Source organism: Tamandua tetradactyla, chromosome 1 (assembly GCF_023851605.1).
Source record: "Tamandua tetradactyla isolate mTamTet1 chromosome 1, mTamTet1.pri, whole genome shotgun sequence".
In the NCBI taxonomy this organism is placed as follows: domain Eukaryota; kingdom Metazoa; phylum Chordata; class Mammalia; order Pilosa; family Myrmecophagidae; genus Tamandua; species Tamandua tetradactyla.
In genome coordinates this window covers 89,163,627-89,184,909 of record NC_135327.1, presented here as the reverse complement: position 1 = coordinate 89,184,909, position 21,283 = coordinate 89,163,627, and the positions used below count along the sequence as shown (strand labels likewise).

At 33.3% G+C, this 21,283-nt stretch overlaps 1 protein-coding gene across 8 annotated transcripts in view; it reads left to right on the top strand.

The window, feature by feature from the left end:
* BBS9 (Bardet-Biedl syndrome 9) overlaps window positions 1-21,283 on the top strand; it is a 699,527-nt gene that overhangs the window by 359,985 nt on the left and 318,259 nt on the right. For all 8 annotated transcript variants that reach the window (XM_077120094.1, XM_077120102.1, XM_077120084.1 and 5 more), the window contains 3 exons: window positions 1,950-2,045; window positions 9,210-9,382; window positions 20,251-20,403. In XM_077120094.1, the coding sequence (XP_076976209.1) occupies window positions 1,950-2,045; window positions 9,210-9,382; window positions 20,251-20,403 (422 nt within the window). The remainder of the gene's footprint in view (window positions 1-1,949; window positions 2,046-9,209; window positions 9,383-20,250; window positions 20,404-21,283) is intronic.

Here is a 21,283-nt window from a genome sequence, read left to right as displayed (position 1 = left end):
CCTTTCTTTCTGTCTGAATTCTCTTATGAAGGACTTTAGCAATAAGATTAAAGCCTATCCTGATTGAGATGGGATACACCTTAATTGAAGTAACCCCATCAAAAGATCCTACTTAGAATGGGTTTAAACTCACAGAAATGGATTAAAGTTAAGAATGTTTTTCTTGTATAGATATAGCTTCGAATCACCACAGATATACTTAAATTCCTTGAAAAAATTAGAGCTTTTAGGGGTGATTTTAAGCTTTATTAGGTGGTATGGGAGCAGCATTTATTCTCGGGCTCACTTTACACACCACTGAAGCAAAATTATTTATATATTTTACCTAGTTCCTCATGAAATGTGATGACTTATGCTCTGACCAGTGAGAACAGTAACTATTTCTGGCCATATATGAGCTCTGTGAATTGTATCCTGTTATCTTTTTGAGCTATTCTTTCTCCAGCCTAGGTAGTTTTTTCACAGGCATGCACACTATTCAGCGCTCAGTTAAATATTTAAGGAATCTCTCTGCAGATCTCTGGAGATCTCTATATTTATAGTTGTCTTCTCTCTGATGTTCTTTCTGTGAACTTTGGCTGTTTTTGCCTTCCCAGATCTCCTGCTCTATCTCTTCAACTCAGGGAGAATGCTGTTAGACCTTAATTCCCCCTTCCTGTGTTGTATCTTGGAAACTTTCTTTAAGCTGTAACTTGGGGTAATCCTGAGCTGAATGCATTTGTTTCCTGTTTGTCAGGTATCACTGTTGTTCATTCCCTGATGTCCAATATCTTAAAAACTTTCATATATTTTGTCCCATTTTTAAGTTTGTTTCAGTGTAAATGTGGTCTTTGTTACTCCATGTCAGTCTAAAGTAAAGTCTCTGGTGTTAAAATTTTTATTTGCTTGTTTTTGAATCAGGATTCAAATGTGGTACACTCATTACACGTTTTTATGGACATGTATTTTTCTTTTTCTATAGATTTCCCCTTAATATCTCTCTTTTAATTTGCAGTTTATTTGTTGAAGAGTCCAGGATATTTTTCCTATGAGTTTTCCACGTTTTAAATTTGCTGATTATATCCCTGTGATGTTTATTATTTTCTTCCTGTGTTGCCTGTAAACTGGTAGTTGCAACTAGGCTTAATAGGGTTAGGATTGATTATCTTGACCACAGTGTATTATGGATAATGGGGTATAGTTTCAGCCTGACATATTGTTTGTCTTTTTGCTTTGTGATGGGAACTGTCACTGATATTCATTGCTGAGATCCATTAGTTTATCAGGGGTTGAAAAATGTGATATCCTATTTCTTTCAGCCTTCTTCAATTTTTAGCTGGAATATTCCTGTAGAGAGAAACTTTCATTTATCTGCTCTTGCTTATGTGGTTCAGTTTGAGTAGGAACATCAGGGTAAATGGTTGGTTCTTTCTTTTTATTAATAGTCTTTAAAATAATGAGTTGATTATCTAGGGTTCTCCAATAGTGGTAATACGTCTTTTTGTTTTGTTTTTAGTAGCAGTATGAACTCATACCTTTGAATGTATTTAGTGTGTTTCACTCCATTGCCATTATCTTTTTAAACACTCAAATAGTTTTTACTTTGACCAATGATAGCTTTTTGAAGTTGGTTCTCAGGTCCTTTTCATACAACCTTAATAGCCATTGGTAGCTTTCTCATTATCTAGTATGATAGGATATTCTCGATTCCTCTTGTATTTTTCCTGCCTCAGACCTGGAGTCAAGCATTTGAAGAAAAGAAATTATAATCCCTGAGTGATATTGTATGACAGAAATTATAGCAATTTGAAGCCACTAAAATAAAATTCAATATATTACAGTTCATACATGGACTGTAAATAGGACTAATAACATAAAAAAAGTCATTCTACTTAGCTTCCTATTTCAAATGTTAGTGTTAATTTTACTATATGGTTATGTAAGCTGATTCTTTGTTCTTTTATTTATAGGCTTTGCTAGTCAGTCAGAAGATGATCAGGTGAATATTTTGGGTTTTCGCTTCTTAGGAGGATCCAGAGTTACTCTTCTTGCTTCCAAAACATCTCGTAAGTAAAACCATGTTATTGCTTTTGAAATTTTCTGCAGAGGACTCTACATAACAGGGTATCATTACATCAATAATTCTGCAAAGTGTGGTGTTCAGTTAGAAATTGCAAGCTAAGAGCCATTGTATTCAGTATATAGTTCATACACATTATGAAAATAGGAGGCTGTTTTGTTGGGGATATGTATCTTTGGTTTGGGTATTGAGTTGAATTTGGAAGAAGAACTTAAAGCATTGAAAAATATTTTTGAGATAGCTATATGGTGAACTAGGTTTTATGGCTATCTAGAAATTATAGTCAATTAGGGATTTTTCTTTTTCTTCTTTTGTATATATTCTTATGTGCTCCCTTTGTTCATTCACAAAGATGAAGGTGAAAGTGAATTACTTTTACTCAAACTGATCTCAATAGGAAAGAAAGTAGTAATTATGTAGTCAACTTTGAATTCCAAATTTGAACATGCTTTATGGATGTGGTTGCTTCCTATTAGAATAGTAGCTGAAATTACTCAATGTGTAACTTGTTTTTTTTAATTTAATTTAATTTTTTTTGTAACTGGTTTTTAATGTATGTAGGATTTTGACACTACTGAACTATATACACTTTTACTGAAATAAAGTGAGATATTTAGAAAGGAAATCTAACATTTTAGGAACATTAATGGTAATGGAGAAAATGTGTGTGCATGTTATATTTCAAAAATGTATGGTTAACTCCATTTTTTTAAAACTTCTGCAGTTTTTATAATGAGCTTTTACTTTCTACTTTATGCATTTTCAGTTTTAATTGGTTATTACTGTTATATTCATAAGAATAGTAAAATGAGGACATATTGTCTGAAAAATAAAGGTGTTAGCAGGAGGAGCATATACACATTTTTATATGCTATTTTAGACTATAATGATTTTCTGTGACAAGATCATAAAAACTTTAGAATATGTAGAAAGATGACTGGGGAAATTTAGTTGGATACAACCAAAGATTCTAGAATAAGACACTGGAATATAAGACAATTCTGAGAAGAATAAGAGGATTCTGTGCTTTTTTTGGTCTTTGTGATTGATAGTGATTTCTGGATTCTTTACACTGCCACCATTTAATTTTGATTAGCATTAAACTTCACTGGAGTGGTGGAACCATTTTGGTGTATTGCTCTTAGTTAAATATTCTCTTTAGTTAAACTGAAATATTTGTTGCTAATATTTCTTTAGGAAATTGTACACAGTCTGTTTTACTTCAATGGCTGATGCTATATGATGAATCTGTAATTGAGGCCATTAGAAAAAGCAAAAAAGTCATTTTTTTGTGTGTGAGAATGGGGATGTCTATATCCTAATAAATTGTATTTATTCTTTTTTAGGTAAAATAATTCTTAGAATATTGATGTTGCCCAAGATTTCCTTGCCAGTATCTAATTTTTTACCAAATGTCCAGGTATATGGCTGATTTATTCATTTATCTGAATATATAACAATATCTTAACACAGCCATAGTGTGAGTAGCTAGACTTAAAAATGGGATAGGGCAGGTCCTCTTAAGTAAGGAACCAAATGAACTGTTAAAACTGAAACCTGAAGAGCAACTGTTAGAATTCTCTTATGGTTTTTTTGATACAGCGGTACACAGAATTATCCCTAGGACATTCCTTTGATGATAAAGGCAGGTAATTATGAATAGAAAACAATATCCTTGCATTAAGGCATATGCTAAAGCACCCTACTGCTTTCTCAGAGAATCTATGCCCAAGAAAGGAGTGAATTAATTTATACCCAACTAATATTTGGCATTTTTCTTTCCTTACATGGATTTACCTCTGGTTTAGAAATCTGAGTTGACAGAAAAATTCTGCATTTAAAAGAACCCAATAGTGCTTCCATAATAAATAGTCAAATGCTTCAGAAGTCAAATAGAGGTACCCTTGCTTCTTGGATAATACTGTCTATGGATTCCACATATTCATCTCCTTTTAAACCCTGCTGAATAATCAACCAAAGCTTCAAGTCAGACATATGGTAATTTTAGTTCAATTTCCTGATATAGTACAGACCAGTCAAACCAGACAAGAGAACAGTAAGTGCAGTTTATTGTCTCATGTATCAAATCACATTCTTCAAGGAACTGACTAGCTTTTTATTTTTAGAAAGTGGAGTAGTGCTTCAATGTAATTAGAGTTTATTATGTGTATTTTGCAAAATGAAGTTTAAGATAAAGATGCTTAAGAAAATACCTTGTACTAGTGAAATTTCAGAAAATTGTTATCACAGTCCTAAATTGAAAATGACAATGCAGGTCATATTTTTATGAATTGAATATTTCTATAATCACTATTGTACAATATGGGAGCCATTTATTTTGAACAATTCAGTTAAGTGGGATTTAAGAAGAAATATACTTGCTATAAGAATAGAAAATTACAGACTAATATCTCTTATGAATGTAGATGTAAAAATCCTCAGTGAAATATTAGCAAACTGAATTCAACAACATACTAAAAAAATTGTACATGATCAGATGGTATTTATCCCAGTTATGCAAGGGTGGTTTAACATAAGAAAATCAATTAATGCAATATACCATATTAAAAGAATGAAGGGGGGAAAAAACCCCCAAATGGTCATCTTAATTGATGTTGAAAATGCTTTTGACAAAATCATCATCCCTTCTTGATAAAAACATTTAAATAAAACAAGAATTAGAAGGAAACTTCCACAACATGATAAAGGGTATATATGAAAAGCCCACAGCTAATATCCTAAGACTGAAAGCTTTTCTCCAAAATCCAGGGACAAGACATGTATGCCACTGTTAACACTGTTATTCAACATTTTATTAGAAGTTCTGGCCAGAGCATTTAGACAAGAAAAAAAAATAATAAAAAGCTTCCAAATTAGAAAGGATGAAGTAAAACTTTCCCTATTAGCAAGTAACATGATCCTATATAGAGAAAATCCTGAAATAACCACAACAAAGCTCCTAGAACTAATAAATTAATTCAACAAAATGGCAGGGTAGAAGATCAACACCCCCAAATTAGTTGTGTTTCTATACACAGGCAGAGAACACTCAGAAGAAATCAAGAAAAAGTCCATTCACAAAAGCAACTGAAAGAATCAAATATCTAGGAATAGGCCGGACCACAGTGGCTTAGCAGGCAGAGTTCTCGCCTGTCATGTTGGAGACCCGGGTTCAGGTCTCCCGGTGCCTGCTCATGTAAAAAAAAAAAAATCTAAACCAAGATGTAAAGGACTTATACATAGGAAATTACAAAACATGGCTAAAAGAAATCAAAGAAGACCTAGATAAGTGAAAGGACGTTCTGTGTCCATGGATTGGAAGAATAAATATTAAGATGTCAGTTTTGCCCAAAGTGATTTACAGTTTCAACACAATCCCAATCAAAGTTCCAACAATCTTCTTGGCAGAAATGGAAATGCCAGTCACCCAATTTACATGGAAGAGTAAGAGCACCTGAAAGGCCAAAGATTTCTTAAAAAAAAAAAATGAAGTTGGAGGACTTTTATTTCCCAATTTCAGAAATATTTCAAAGCTACAGTAATCAAAACAACATGGTATAGACATAAGGACAGATATATAGACCGGTGGAATTGGATTGAGAGTTTAGAAATCAACCCTCACATTTATGGCCTACAGATTTTTGACGTGGTGCGACGATCACGTACAGGGAAGTAATAATCTCTTTAACAAATACTGCTGGGAAAACTGGATCTCCATTTGCAAAAAAAAAAAAAAACAGCAACGTCACTATCCACCAGGGAAATGCAAATCAAAATCATTAGATGCTATTTCACACCTACTAGAATAGCTACTATTAAATAATCAGAAAAGTACAAGTTTGGGAGAGGATATTGAAAAATAGGAACCCTCATTCATTGCTGGTGGGAATGTAAAATGGTGTAGCTACTGTAGAAGATTGTTTGGCAGTTCCTGAGAAAGTTAAGTATAGAATTATCATTTGACCTGGCAAACCTACTTTTAGGAATATACCTGGAAGAATGGAAAGCAGGGACTTGAAGAGAGGTTTGTACATGGGAACCCTGTATTTTTTAGAATGATTTTTCTGTAAACACCAAAATTCTCAAATTAAACAAGAAGGAAAATGTGATTGTCCAAATATTTGTATATCTCTCCTAAGCCACTATTTTAATATCCAAATTCACAGTGATTTATCTCATACAATAAACACTGCCACCTCTCTCTTTCTTTCCATCTCCTTCCTGCCCCTTTCTGTCTCTATACCTTTCTTTGTCCCTTTTATTTTTTTATCTCTGTTCATATCTGTTTGTACCTTGTCTTGTTCCACTTGTTCCTTAAATGATTTTAAATAGTTTGTAAACATATTCAAAATATGGAAGTATCAAATAAATAGTTGAAGAAAACAGAGAGAAAATAAGGGCAGAAAATTAATAAAAATAAGAATAAGAATAACACATGGAAATTCATTCTGTATAATCAGTAAGGTGCTAACAGTCTAAAAAACCAAGAAAGCATTTTAGTTCCAATTTTCACATTATTCCAAAGATAAAATCAAATCAGTTGTTTAGGAGATGCACAACTTTTCCTAATGCTGAATCTAGAATGAAATTTTTCATATAACTTTACAAGATACCTTTTTCAATAATGTCTCTATGCTTTATTTATAATTATTATATTTATCTCATACAATTATAAAATTTATGAATATCATATTTCATAGAGCTTTAAAAATGATAAATGTCAATTTACTAAGTATAATTCTGTAAAGGTCCAAATAGTGCAATCTAAGTTATGGCTTGATCCAAGTATAAATGTAAGGTATCTACTGTTCAAGTTTTCACTATCTCATTTTTTCAGTAAGGATGGGTTAACAAAATTTAGTAATTTAAAGGGGAGTGCTAGCTGGAAAAGTTTGTGGGTTTTGTTTTGATTTTAAATGAACAATCTAAGCAGATGTTTGAATACTTATTGAAATGATGGAGGTCAGTGGTAGAGACAGTGATCAGGAGAGAGAAGAGCAATGAAGTCCTTGAGGAGAGACGGGATGAGATGCAGCGCACAAGAGCACTTGTAAGAGGAGAGACATTTCTTCCAGTGTAGCAGGAAAGAGTGGATTAAGGATTAAGGTCCAAACATTATACACACATTTATTAAGAATTGGAACCTAGATTCAAATCGATAGGTTAGATCCCAAATTAAGCTTGCGATTCATTTGAATGACTTTGGAAAAAATCACTCAATCACTCTAAGCCTATGTTTATTCATCTCTAAAATGAGGTTAAAGTAGTATAATAATTATATGGTTGTTATAATAATCAAATGAGATAATCCCTAGAAACGGAATTATAGCTGCGAGTAATATGTTCATCATTATTACTATTACTGTTTTCACTGATGTCACTACTTCAGGGTGCCCTTCCCTGACCATAGTAAATCGAGAAGGAACGTTCATCAGGCTTTTATCACAGTAGCCTTTTTTTCTGTATCATGGTCCTTTCATATCTTCTATTTTCTTTGTTTATTTACTTGCTTATTTTCTGCTAGCAAGGGCCTAAGTTTTTCTGTCTGCCTTGTGGGAGCCTATTCAGAATTCTTCTAGAATTGGAATGAATTAAATTTGCTAAGAAATATTGGCACTGTACTCTTTCTGTAAAAACATGTATAAAGTGACAACAAATTTTATGCTTAATAAAAACACATTTTATTAGGAAATTTTTTTTGTATCTTGTCTTGGATTGCTAGGCTGCTATGACAGATTCCACACAATGGGTTGGTTTCAACAACAGTCTCACCATTTTCTAAATGAAGACATCAACAAGGCCATGCTTTCTCCCCAATATTGGTATCATTTTGGTGCTAGCTTGCCACAATCCTTGGGGTTCCTGAATTGCATCTCAGGAAGGGACTAAAAATAATAATCTGGAAAGTTAAATAAGAATGGTGGTTGTATGTGGTTACGTGCCTAGTGAACCATGGACATAAGTCTGTATAAATTCAGAGAGATACAGTATTGTGAGTGGTTAAAATTAATAGCTTATTTTCGAATTGATAGCTAGAATTCCAATCCCTTTTCTATAACTAACAGATTAAATGTCCTTGCAAGTTACTACTTAAACTCTTCTGTGACTGAATTTACTCCTCTGTAAAATCAGAATAATGTTATTTCCCCCATTGGGTTGTTACAGTTTAAGTGAGAGAGTGTATGTGAAGGACGCAAGGTGGTGCATGGGACATACCAGGTTTTTATAGGCTGTAGGTGAGATGAAGCCAAACCTTGAAGAATGGGGAGAATTCCCATATATGAGGAAGAAGAATATAAACCATGAATTGAGTTCTTAGCTCTGCCATTTAATTTGATTTGTGACCTTTGGCAAATCTCTGAAATTCTCAGTGTCTTGTTTTCCTTTTTGAAAAAGGTGTTGTTGTAGTCACAGAGCTTGGGCATAGTTATTACTCAACAAATGGTAGTAGCTCTTATCACAGATGTTATTGCTATCTCCATTGTTGTCATTATGATCACTGATACCACCTGGGTAGAGATGGACAGGAATCTGGCTCACTTAGAACTGAGATTTCAGATTTCAGACTGGAGGGTACAAGATTTATATTTGGTAAAGATTGAACTATAAAAATCTTTCTTCAGATAAAAGAGCTATTAGAAAAATAGAAAATTTTGATCATGATTAGAGCAGTATTTAAGGATATTTAAGCTGGCTATGGTAGCAGGATAAGGGACATTGTATAGAATAAATTTATTTCACATCAGTATTCTGAAATGAACTAATGATAACAGATTGTACTTTTGCAGAGGCCATTTTTTTAACTTTTAATTAAAATTTTTTGGGACCAAGATTTGGATATTTTCATTGTATTGAAACTCATTATAAGATTTATAGTAAAAATCATTGTATACTACAGCTTGCCAAAATGGCCATGTACCTTTGGAATTAGATTTGAAAATATTAAATGGTTGATGCAGAATGCCACATTAAAGCAGTACAAGCACTTTTATGAGCCAGTAGGAATCATATTATATTAAAAAAAAACTCTTTGTAGGCTTTTGATCCTTTTAGTTTTGGTGTTTATATCAGGATCAGTGATAGTTCATGTTGTTTCAGCTAGTAATTATGTGTTAATAAACATTTTCCTTAATTATTTTTTCTCTTTTAGAACGATACCGCATTCAGAGTGAACAGTTTGAAGATCTTTGGCTCATAACAAATGAGCTTATTCTCCGCCTTCAAGAATATTATGAAAAACAGGGAATCGAAGATTTCACATGTTCTTTTTCTGGATCTATGCCCCTTCAAGAATATTTTGAATTAATTGATCATCATTTTGAGGTATGGTTGTTCATAATCCACATCATCTACCATATATATAATGCATATAAAATACTGTATAAAATATATTTTATATTTAATTTGTATGCTATATCCTATATTATATAATATATATACTAGTAAATATTCTTTCAGTATATGAAAGGGATGCTATATAGACCTACTGTAAGAATTCTCATGTATAATGCTATTGGGCCATGCATGGTGAGTTGTTTTTTTTGTTTTAAATGGGTGGTGGATTTTGCGAATCCATTCCTGCCCTCTTGCCCAGTTTATGATCAGTTGCAGACATTACACAGTGGCTGCATGGAGCTAAGCATGTGGTATGGCCTTGGAGAAGAGCTGATTTGATTCTCCCACGTGGGGACTTAACCCATGACCCTAATAACCCAGTGTTAAACCTATTTGAGTTTATCAGCAGCCATTTGGCTAATTGTAACAGGCCATGAATGAGGTGTGATTATGAAGTAAAGTATTTTTTTTTCTTTTTTTAAGGAGCACATTAGAACTTCTACATCTGAATGAGATGAGAATTAATCACTTAAAATATTCCCCAGTACCTAGCATAATGGGAGCTTCATAAATGCTGAATAATTAAATGCATAAATAAATGAGACCTGATAGTGACTGTTGCTCTGAATATTTTTGAATTTCCTCTTTGAAAGTGCCTTCAGGGCCCATGTTAGATTCTCTTGAGTGTCTCAATGATGCCAAATCTTCATCCTTTGAGGACTGATCTTTGCAAACAGCCAAAAGTCATGTTTTGCCAACAGATTGGATAATGATAGCCATGTGTAAAAAGTTACAATGTGTTAAAATAATAACCAGGCTCACTTATTTGTCAAATAATCAGATCTATAGATAATTATAAAAGGGGAATTTCAAAAAAATTTTGAATGTTTCAATTTTTCAAGTAATCATTGGTTTCCTAGAGTGATTATTTTTTAGGGAATCAGTAAATCAATAGGCATTTCAATTCATAAACTATGATGTGTATGTGTGTGTCTGTGTGCGTGTGTGTATGTGTAGAGACAGAAGGATGTGGGCAGAGAGAATATCAGCCGTATTTCTTGTCAGCCACCCTTTAAACTTTCTAACAGCATTGACTTTCACCTATAAAGATTTATACTCAGAGCTATGGGGAGATGGCAGGGTAGGAAGCTCCAGGAGTCAGTCTTGCCAACAAAACAATGATTGAACTGGTAGAAATTGAGTCAACTATTTTGAAATGCTGAAGTCTAATGGAACACAGTGTAGCATCCAAGAAAAAGCTGGGGGAAGAGGCCTGTAAATTGTGGTAAATACCAGTGAATTTCACTCTTTGAAAATGCTACCACCCCCAATCCCCCAGCCTCCTGGCAGGCAGTAGTAGGGACTCATCCCCAGCTCCTGATGCAGCTTGCTGGTTCCAGGATAGGGTATAAATATCTAGTCCTCCAAATTCTGGGGTGTGTGATTTGATTGCTGATCACTGCTTTTGATTAACTATTTCATATGCCTCATTGCTGAGGGTGGTCATTGTTCCCACATTCTGAAGTAAAATATGAGAGAGGGATCTTAAAAACAGTACCCTTTCTCAACACTATGGTAGCTGGGGATCCATTCCAACCAAATCAAGAAAACACTGCTTCAAAAGCCATAGGAATGCCGGAGACCCTGGTTTGATTTCTGGAGCCTGACCATGCCCCCCTTCCCACCCACACCCCCCCCCAAAAAAAAGAAAAATGAAAAAGCCATAAGTGGAGCACCCAGGATGAGTTGCAGGTCTATTTCAGAGGGAGTCAAAGGGCATTTGAACTTCTATGAACTGTGGGTGGGGGAATTCCTAGGCCTGTGAGCAGATATAGACACAAGAAGGGAAGCAGGCTTCATGCATCCAGGCAGGCTCGGAAGACAGAGAGGATCCTACATGTCACATCTTCCTTGGGCTGATATTCTTCATAGAAGGGCTAAGCTCTGAAGAAGACCACTAGCCAAAGCAAAGCCAATTTGCAAAGCCCGTGAAAGTTGATTTTTTTTACATAAATTTGTTTTGGTTAGCTCCTGGCAGTCAAGAAACTCTTTCTCGTTTCACTAGTTGAATGCAAACTTAAGAAGCATGTGGGACAGGGACAACTTCCAGAGTTAACACTTTCAAATATTAAAATGTACAATGTGTGACAAAAGATTACAAAATAAAGAAACAGGAAATGATAATCCATCTGAAGGAACAAGATGAAAAACCAGAAACCATCAATGAAGAATATCAGACAGTGGACAGTGGATTTTAAAAACATGATCCTCAATATGCTCAAGGAGCTAAACAAAAACATAGAAAAAGAACTAAAGAATATGGACAAAACAATGAATGAACACTATGGGATTCTCAGTAGGAACCAGAGAGAAATCCTGGCGTTGAAGACCACAGTAATTGAAATGAAAACTCCTTAGAGGGTTTTACCAGCAGACTGGAGCTGCAGAAAAAAAGATTCAGTAATCTTGAAGACAAGATATTGAAATGATTTGGGTTGAGGGGCATGAAGAAAAAAGAATAAAAAAAAAGAGAATAGGAGGTACAAGGGTAGTTCATTGGTAGAATTCTCGCCTGCCATGCAGGAGACTCGGGTTTGATTCCTAGTCCATACACTTTGCCCAAAACAAACAAACAAACAAAAATTCAACAAATGGTGCTGCGATGGCTCACATGGAAAAATAATGAACCGTGACGCTGCTATACAACATACAAAAATCAAAAAAGAGAAAAAAAATCCTAAGAGGCCTATGGGATACTGTCAAACATACCAATATACATTATGATATTTCCACAAGGGACAGAAGGAGTATTGAAAGAAATATTGGTCAAAAAGTATGAAAGTTTAACAAAAGACATGAATTTGCACACTTAAGAAGCCCAATGAAAGCCAAACAGGATCAACTCAGAGAACCATGCCCAGACACATAGTAATCAAACTATATAAAGCCAAGAACAAGGAGAGAATTATGAAGATTGCAAGAGAAAAGCAGCAAGTTATGTTCCAGGGCATCGCAATAAGATTAAGTGCTGATTTCTTAACAGAAACCATGGAGGCAAGAAGACAGTAGAAGAAAATATTAAAGGTGCTGAAAGAAAACAATTAAAAACTAGTAAGTTTTTATCTGGAAAGACTTTATCTCAAAAATGAGGGAGAGATTAAGACATTCTCAGATAAACAGAAGTTGAGGGATTTTGTCACAACTAGACCTGCCCTACAAGCAATGTTAAAGAAAGTTCTTCAGACTGAAAGGAAAGGGCATGAGATAGCGTATCCAAGCAGCATAAAGAGATAAACCTCTGGTAAAAGTAACCATATAAGTAATTATAAATGCCAGCATTGTATTTTTTAGTATATAACTCTACTACTTTCTTCACTTACAGGTGCTAAATTGCAAACGCATAAAATTTTAAGGGTAAATCAATGGTTTGGGATATATATAAAGATATAATTTTTAAAAAGTTGGGTGTAGGAAGGGTACAGGGATAGGCTATGCGTATGTTTTGATGTTAAGATGATACCAAATCAAACATGATTATTACAGGTTTAGGATGTTAAATTTTAACCCCATCATAACTACAAAGAAAATATACGAAAAATATATTCAGAAAGAAATGAGAAGGGTCTCAAATTGGTAGAATAAAAAAGGCAAATAAACGTAAAAGTAAGCATTAACAGAAGAATTGAGGGACAAAAAAGGTATAAGACTCACAAATGCAGAATAGCAAAATGTCAGAAGAAGGTGCTGCCTTATCAGTAGTTACTTTAAATAGAAATAGACTAAACTCTCAGACAAAAGGTAGAGATTGGCAGAATGGATAAAAAAGCATGACCTGACTATATGCTGTTTACGAGAGACTCACCTTATATTCAAAACATAGATAGGCTGAAATAGAAAGGATGTAAAAAATATATATAATGCAAATAGTGACCAAAAGTGAGCTGGGGTGGCCATACTAATATCAGATAAAATAGATTTAAAGTGAAAAACCATTTTGAAAGCCAAAGAAGGTCACTATATACTGATAAAGGGATTAATTCAAGAAGAAGACTTCAAAGCCCCAAAATATGTGAAGCAAATATTGACAGGTTTGAAAGAAAAAAGTAGGTCGTTCTGCATTAGTAGTAGGAGACTTAAACACACCATTTTCAATAATGCATAGAACACATAGACAGACGATCAATAAGGAAATACAAGACTTGAATGATACTCTAAATCAAGTAGACATAGCAGATATTTAGAATACATTACCCAACGGCAGCAAAATACACATTCTTCTCTAGTGCACATCAGTTATTCTCCAGAATAGACCATATGTTAAGTCATAAAACATTTCCTCAATAAATTAAAAAATAGTGAAATCATGCAGTGTATCTTCTCTGACCACAATGGAATGAAGCTAGAAATCAGTGCAGAGGGAGAAATGCTAAATTCACAAATTTGTGGAAATTAAACAACCTACTATAAGCAACCAGTGAGTAAAAGAAGAAATTCAAAGGAAATTAGAAAAGATCTTGAGGCAAATGAAAGAAAAAATACAACATACAAAAACTTATGGGATGTGGAGGGAAATTTATAGCTCTAAATGCCTAAAAAAAAAAAGATGTTAAATCAGAGTGCTAACCTCGTATCTGCAGGATCTGGAAAAGGAAAAGAAAACTCAAAACCAAAGTAAACAGAAGGCGATAAATATTAGAGGAGAGATAAGTGGAATAGAGGATAAAAAAAATAGAGAATCAACAAAATCAAAAGTTGGTTTTTTGAAAAGATCAGACATCAACAAATCTTTAACCAGACTGACAGAAAAAAAGAAAATGTATGCAAATAACTAAATGCAGAAATGAAAGGGAGGGGCATTACTATTGAACCCATAGAAATAAAAGGATTGTACAAGGATATTATGAATAACTGTATGCCAACAAGTTAGGTAATCTTGATGAAATGGACAAATTCCGAGAAATATGCAAAGTATACTGACTCAAGAAGAAAGAAATCTCAACAGGCCAATAAATAGTAAAGAGATTAAATCAGTAGTCAATAACTTCCCAACAAAGAAAAGCCCAGGATCAGATGGCTTCATGGGTGAATTTTCCCAGATATTCCAAGAATTAACTCCAATCCTGCTCAAACTCTTCCAAAATGTTGAACAGAAGGTAACACTTTCTAACCACTCTATGAGGCCAACATCACCTTCGTTCTAAAGCCAATGTAAAGCTATGACAAGAAAAGAAAATTATAATCCAATATCCCTTAAGAATATAGATGCAAAAAACCTTCAACAATATATTAAGAAACTGAATCCAACGGCACATTAAAGGATTTATACACCATGATCATGGTGGGCTTGTCCCAAGTCTGTGAGGTTGGTTCAACATTAAAAAATTGATGTAATGCACCACATTAACAAAACAAAGGAAAAAACTACACAGTCATCTTAATTGATGCTGAAAAGGCATTTAACAAAATCTAATGCTGCTCTTTTTTATTGTGAAAAATAACATATATACAAAAAAGCCATAAATTTCCAAGTACATTTTAACAAGTAGTTATATAACAAATTTTAAAGTTTGGTATTGGTTACAGTTCCTCAATTTTTCATTTTTTCGTCTACCTGCTCCAAGAAACTGGAGACCAAAAGGAATATCAATATATTGATTCAGCAGTCATACTTATTTTGATATACTATCTTCTCTATTATACTCTTCTTTCTCTCTTTGTTCTTTTTCTTTTTTGTGTGAAAAATAACCTGTGTACAAAAAAAGCAATAATTTTCAAAGTACATTACAATGATTAGTTGGATAAAAGCAGTGACAGTGGGCATCCTTGTCTTTTTCCTGATTTTGGAGGGAAAGCTTTGAGTCTTTCACCACTGGATATGATGATGTTAATGGGTTTTATCATGTTAAGGAAGTTTCCTTCTCTTCCTAGTGTTGTCAGTGCTTTAATCAAGAAGTGGTACTGGGGACGTTCCAGAAACCTACCACTTCCAGAGGTTCTAGCCAAAGCATCTAGGCAAGAAAAAGGAATACAGAGGATTCAGATTGGAAAAGAAGAATATTTGCAGATGACATGATCCTATATACAGATTATCTTGAAAAAAAAAAAAGCTGCAACAAAACTCCTAGAGCTAAAAAATGAATTCAGCAGAAGTGGTTGGGTACAAGAACAATACCCCCAAAACCAGTGGTTTTCTTTACACTAATAATGAACAATCTGAGGAGAAAATCAAGGAAAAAATTGGAATTGTACAACTAAAATACTACAACTAAACAATAGAATACCTAGGAATAAATCTAAGCAAGTACATAAAGGATTTATATACAGAAAACTTCAAAATTTTGCTAGAAGAAATCAAAAGACCTAAATTAATGGAAAGATAATTCATGGACTGGAAGACTAAATATTGTTAAGATGTCAATTACACCCAAAGTGATTTACACATTAAACATAATCGCAATCAAAATTCCAAAAAGTCACCTTTGTTGAAATAGTAAACACAGTCATCAAATTTATATAGAAGGGTAAGGGGCCCCGAACAGTTAAAGTCATCTTGAAAAGAAAGAATGTAGTTGGAGGACTCACATTTCCTGATTTTAAAATTTATTACAAAGCACAGTAATCCAAATAGCATGGTACTGGTGCAAGGATAGACATATAGATTAATGAAATTGCATTGAGAGCCCAGAAATCAGCCTTTACATTTATAGCCAACTGATTTTTGGCAAGAGGTCAAAAACCACTCTATTGGGAAAGAATAGTCTCTTCAGCAAATGGAGCTGGTAAAACTGGATGTCCGTAGGCAAAAGAATGAATGTGGATCCCTACCTCATACTATATACAAGAAACAACTCAAAGTGAATCAAAGACCTAAATATAAGAAATTAAACTATAAAATTCCTAGAAGAAAAACTTAGGGAAGCATCTTCAGGACTTTAGTTAGGTAACAGATTTTTAAACTTTTTTACTCAAAGCATGAGTAATAAAAGGAAAAATAAATAAATGGGACTTCATCAAAATTAAAAACTTTTGTGCATCAAAGGTCTTTATCATGAAAGTAGAAGAACAGCCTATAGTATGGAGAAAATATTTGGAAACGGCATAGCCAATAATGGCTTAATATCCAGAATTTATAAAGAAATCCTACAATTCAATAACAAATAGACAACGCAATAAATAATTGACAAAAAACTTGATAGACATTTTTCCAAAGATACACAAATGCCTAAAAAGCACATGAAAATATGCTCCACATCATTAGCCATTAGAGAAATACAAATCCAAACCATGAGATATCATCTCAAACTCTCTAGAATGGCTACTATTCAAAAACAGAAAATAATATTTGTTGGAGAGGATATGGAGAACAGGAACACTTGTTCATTGTTGGTGGCAATGTAAAATGTGCAGCCACTATGGAATTCAGTTTGATGGTTCCTCAGAAAGTATAGAATTATCGTATAACTTGGCAATAACACTTCTAAGTATACACCCAAAATACTTGAAAGAAGGTATTCGAACAGACATTTGCACACCAATGTTCATAGCTGAATTATTCACAATTACTAAAAGACAATAGCAACCCAAGTGCACATCAACTGATGAATGGATAAACAGAATGTGTTATATACATGCAATAGAATATTATGCAGCTATGAAAAGGAATGACCTTCTGATACATGTGACAACATGGGTGAACCTTGAAGGTATGATGTAATACCTTCATGTATCAATACCTTGATGTAATACCTTGAAGGTATAATGTAATACCTTTTGTGTCTGACATAAGCCAGACACAAAAGAACAAATGAGGTATGATCTCACTGATATGAAATAAATAGAATAAACAGATTTTTAGAGTTTGAAATTAGAGTTTAGGTTACCAGGGACAGGGATGGGATTAGGAATGGGAAGTTAATGCTTAAATTGTAGTTTGTCTTTGGGGTGATATAATTGTTTTGGCAATAGATAGTGGTGATGGTAGTGCAGCATCATGCATGTAATTAACAATACTGAATTATGTATTTGAAAATGGTTAAAAGGACAAATTTATAGCTGTATATATGTTTCTAGAATGAAATTTTTTTTAAAAAACGCAGCAACAATAGACTGTAATACAAACAGTGAACCCTACTGTGAACTATAAACTTTTATTAGCAGTAAAGTTATAATATTTTTTCATCAGTTTTAACTAATATACCACAGTAATGCGAGGTGTTAATAGTAGGGAGGGTATATGGGAACTCTTTTTTTTTCAGCATGACTTTTCTGTAAACCTACAACTTCTTCCATAAAAAAAAGACTTATTCTTTGAATTCAATGTGAATGCAAAGAGAAATTTTTAAGTGCATATAATCCAATGAAGAATTATCATATTATTATCAGCTAAACTGAGTTGTTTGGGTTTTCTCTTGTCTATGCTGATAATATTTTCTAGAAAATATGTCTTTGATCAAATCATGGCACCAATATTAGCACTTTATTAGTGAATATTTAGGTTTTTTTAGGACTGAGAAATTTTGCAGGCCTCTAGGATACATTAGAAAATTCCTGCTTCATTGAACAAAACTGCGTTCTAGTAATTTGTGAGAGTGTACAGAAAGACCACAGTTATCATAATTTTTTTTGTATTTAAAATAGACAATTTCTAATTGACTAGTTGATTTGATATACAATTTACCCTCTGAATTTTCTGATGGTATTTACAGCACCTTCTTATTTGCTGGCTAGTAACTCCCTGGGGTATCACATCAGGTGAGTTTTCTTTTGGGGAGCGGCTTGGAATTATACTTAACTATAGGCACTGTAAGACATAGTTATACCTGTAAGACATGTTAAAGGGAGCACAATTATACTTCCTTTACCCTGTCCAACTCTCTGCTTTTCAGCCATTACAGTTAAAGTATGATTTTAATCTTTGAATCAAGATGACTTTTGGAATCTACATATCCCACAGTGTAAGCTCCTTGAAGGCAGGGACTTTTGCCTGTTTTATTTATTGCTGTAATTCCTTATGTCTAGGACAGTGCTTGGACCCTAAAATTTACTCAGTGAATGCTTGTTAAATGTTGAAATTCTGACCAGAGAAAGCATTTCTATCACTTCTGTTTAGTTACACATTTTAAGGAATAATAACCTGGCTGATGTCTCAGTTTTGAGAAAAATTTTCTCATTATTTTTGTGCTCTTTGAATTCAGGAAACAAAATATTACGACATCAAATTATAAAATTGAAAGAATAGATTATTGGTAATTAGTACAGTATTCATTTTATCCAATTTATTATTTTAAAAATTTGTGTTATAACAAATTTTGGTAATGAAATACTTGTATTCTTAAGAGAATATTCTTTGATTTAGTTAGGTATTTAATGCTTTTAAAATTAGGATTGAAAGAAGTTAATGAAATTCCTGGTTTTTTCTCATATATAATTTTTTTATGTATCTGGAGAATTCTTGCACTGAAGAGATAAGGAAGTTTGATTTGGTATCAGAAGTGTAAACTGTGATATGTTTGATTTCTGACTATTTTGAATATGACATTTAATTAAAATCTAGTGCATTTCTGTTTTGTAAGGTTGGATTAGCTTTCAAATCATGTGATTTCGTTGAGTGTTCCTTCTACCCTATGACTTTGACTAGCTTTCTTTTTAATTTAATAATCTTAAAATTCAAAAGTTATGAGAGGCTTTACACTGACATGATAGCTCTCAACCTCATCTCCCAGCCACCCTCTCTCCTCTTTGGAGGAAATGTGTGGTGTCATTTCTTATATATCTTTCTAGAAACAGTCTTCAGCCACAACTATGTTCATATACAGGTTTATTTTTTGAAATATACATAAATGGTAGTATATTATATACTCTTCTGTACTTTTTGCTTTGTTTCATTTAATGCATCTTTGGAAACCATTGCATATCAGTGTCTAGGAGTTCTGTGAAGTATCCCTCTTTATTTATTTAACCAGTTTCTCTATTGATGGGAAAATAATAATTTACTATATAACAATAGACTATACAATTCTATAATGAATAGGCTTTTATGTACATTACTTTGTACACACATATCTCTAAGATAATCTCATAGAAGTGGATTTCTAGGCCAAGGGTGGATGTTTATGACCTGTTTGTATTAACGCTTCTGTAAATTTTGTCCTTTTTTCTATTGGATTATTGCTTTTATTCTTACTGATTTATATTGGGTTGTGATCCTTTTGTCATTGATTTGTAAATACTTTTTAGATATTTTATGGGTGTACATTTTGGTCTCTGATGTATATTGCTATTAATTTTTTTTGCAGTTTGATATTTTTCCTATCACTTTGCCTGTAGTAAGTTTTGATCATGTAAAACTGCATTTTTAAAATTAGTAATAGTATCAGTTGTGTGTGTGTGCATGCTTGCTTGCATATGTGCATGTGTGTGTATCTTTTGATTTTTAAATCAAACTTATAAAGGCTTTTCCCATGACAGGTTCATTAAAAAAAATTTCCCCAATTTTTTCTAGTGCTTTTTACTGTGTCTAAAAGTTTTATCCCTCTGTAAGTAATTTAGCTGTTAAACAATGAGGGAGAAATTCCTATTTTTTTCCTAGATATTTAATCAGTTATCAAAAAAACATTTATGAAATAATCTTTTCCTTAGTGATACCGTGTTACCTTTGCTAAATTCCTATTTGACCTATTCCATTGTGCTATGCATGTGTTTGCATACCATGCCACACTGTTTTAATTTCCTTAACTCTATAAGATGTTTACATTTTCATTACTTTGTTTCAGACTTTTTTCCATTACTTGTGTTTTTACTTTAAACATGTTTTAATGTGCTCATTTAACCTGAATTTAAGAAATTCTTCATTTTAGCTGCGGGTAAATGGTGAAAAATTAGAAGAACTATTATCTGAACGAGCTGTACAGTTTCGGGCCATTCAACGACGGCTATTGACAAGGTTCAAAGATAAAACACCTGCCCCACTCCAACACCTGGACACCTTGCTGGATGGAACTTACAAGCAGGTTGGCATAATATCAATTGTATTTTTCCACTACTGAGTATAATTTTCTCCTTACTGTAGAGTCAGATACCTGAATATCAATATAAGGTATTTCTTTCTAATGCACAATGGAACAGTGAACAGTACATAGGCTTTGCAGTGAGAAAAACCTATGTTCAAAGTCATTATGTGATCTTGGGTATATAATATAAGACCCATCAATTTCCACATTTTACCTCCCAGTGTTGTGAGGGTTTTTGGTCATGTATGTAAAGAAATTAGTACAGTGCCAAACACATGGTAAGTGCTTGATAAAATAGTCACTGTTGGGATCCGTGTTATTATTAGACAAATCTTGGTGTATCCTTCAATTATCATAATTCTCTAATTATCTTGCTGAACAATTGGCTTATGCTTCTGGTGTTGTATGTCAGTTGGTATTTTGATATGAAATTCTTTAAGCAGCCCTTAGTCCTAGTTCAAAAAGATTTGTCTCTTCCTCCTTCGGACTTTTCTTCCACTCGTGACTTGTCATTTGCCTGGCTTAAATGACCTGGCTCTTGCTTATGTTGAGGCATTTTGCCTCCAAAAACTGTTCAAAATTTTCATCTCTGACTTGATATAATAATTTTAAAACTTTTAATTTCATGGGTAAATTCTCTCCCTGTTCCACAATAATGAAAGTCAGCTATGAGTGGCTTCATTATTTCTTCCCATATTTCTATACATTTTCACTATCCTGTTCAGAATCAATGTTGATGGTATAAATATGAATATTCTGTTGATTTTAAAATTGAGATATATATTCTCAGGCAATTTAAAAAAATAATACAGAATGATTCCATTTACCCTTTACCACTTTCTTGCAATGGTAACATTTTATAGACCTGTAATACAGTAGC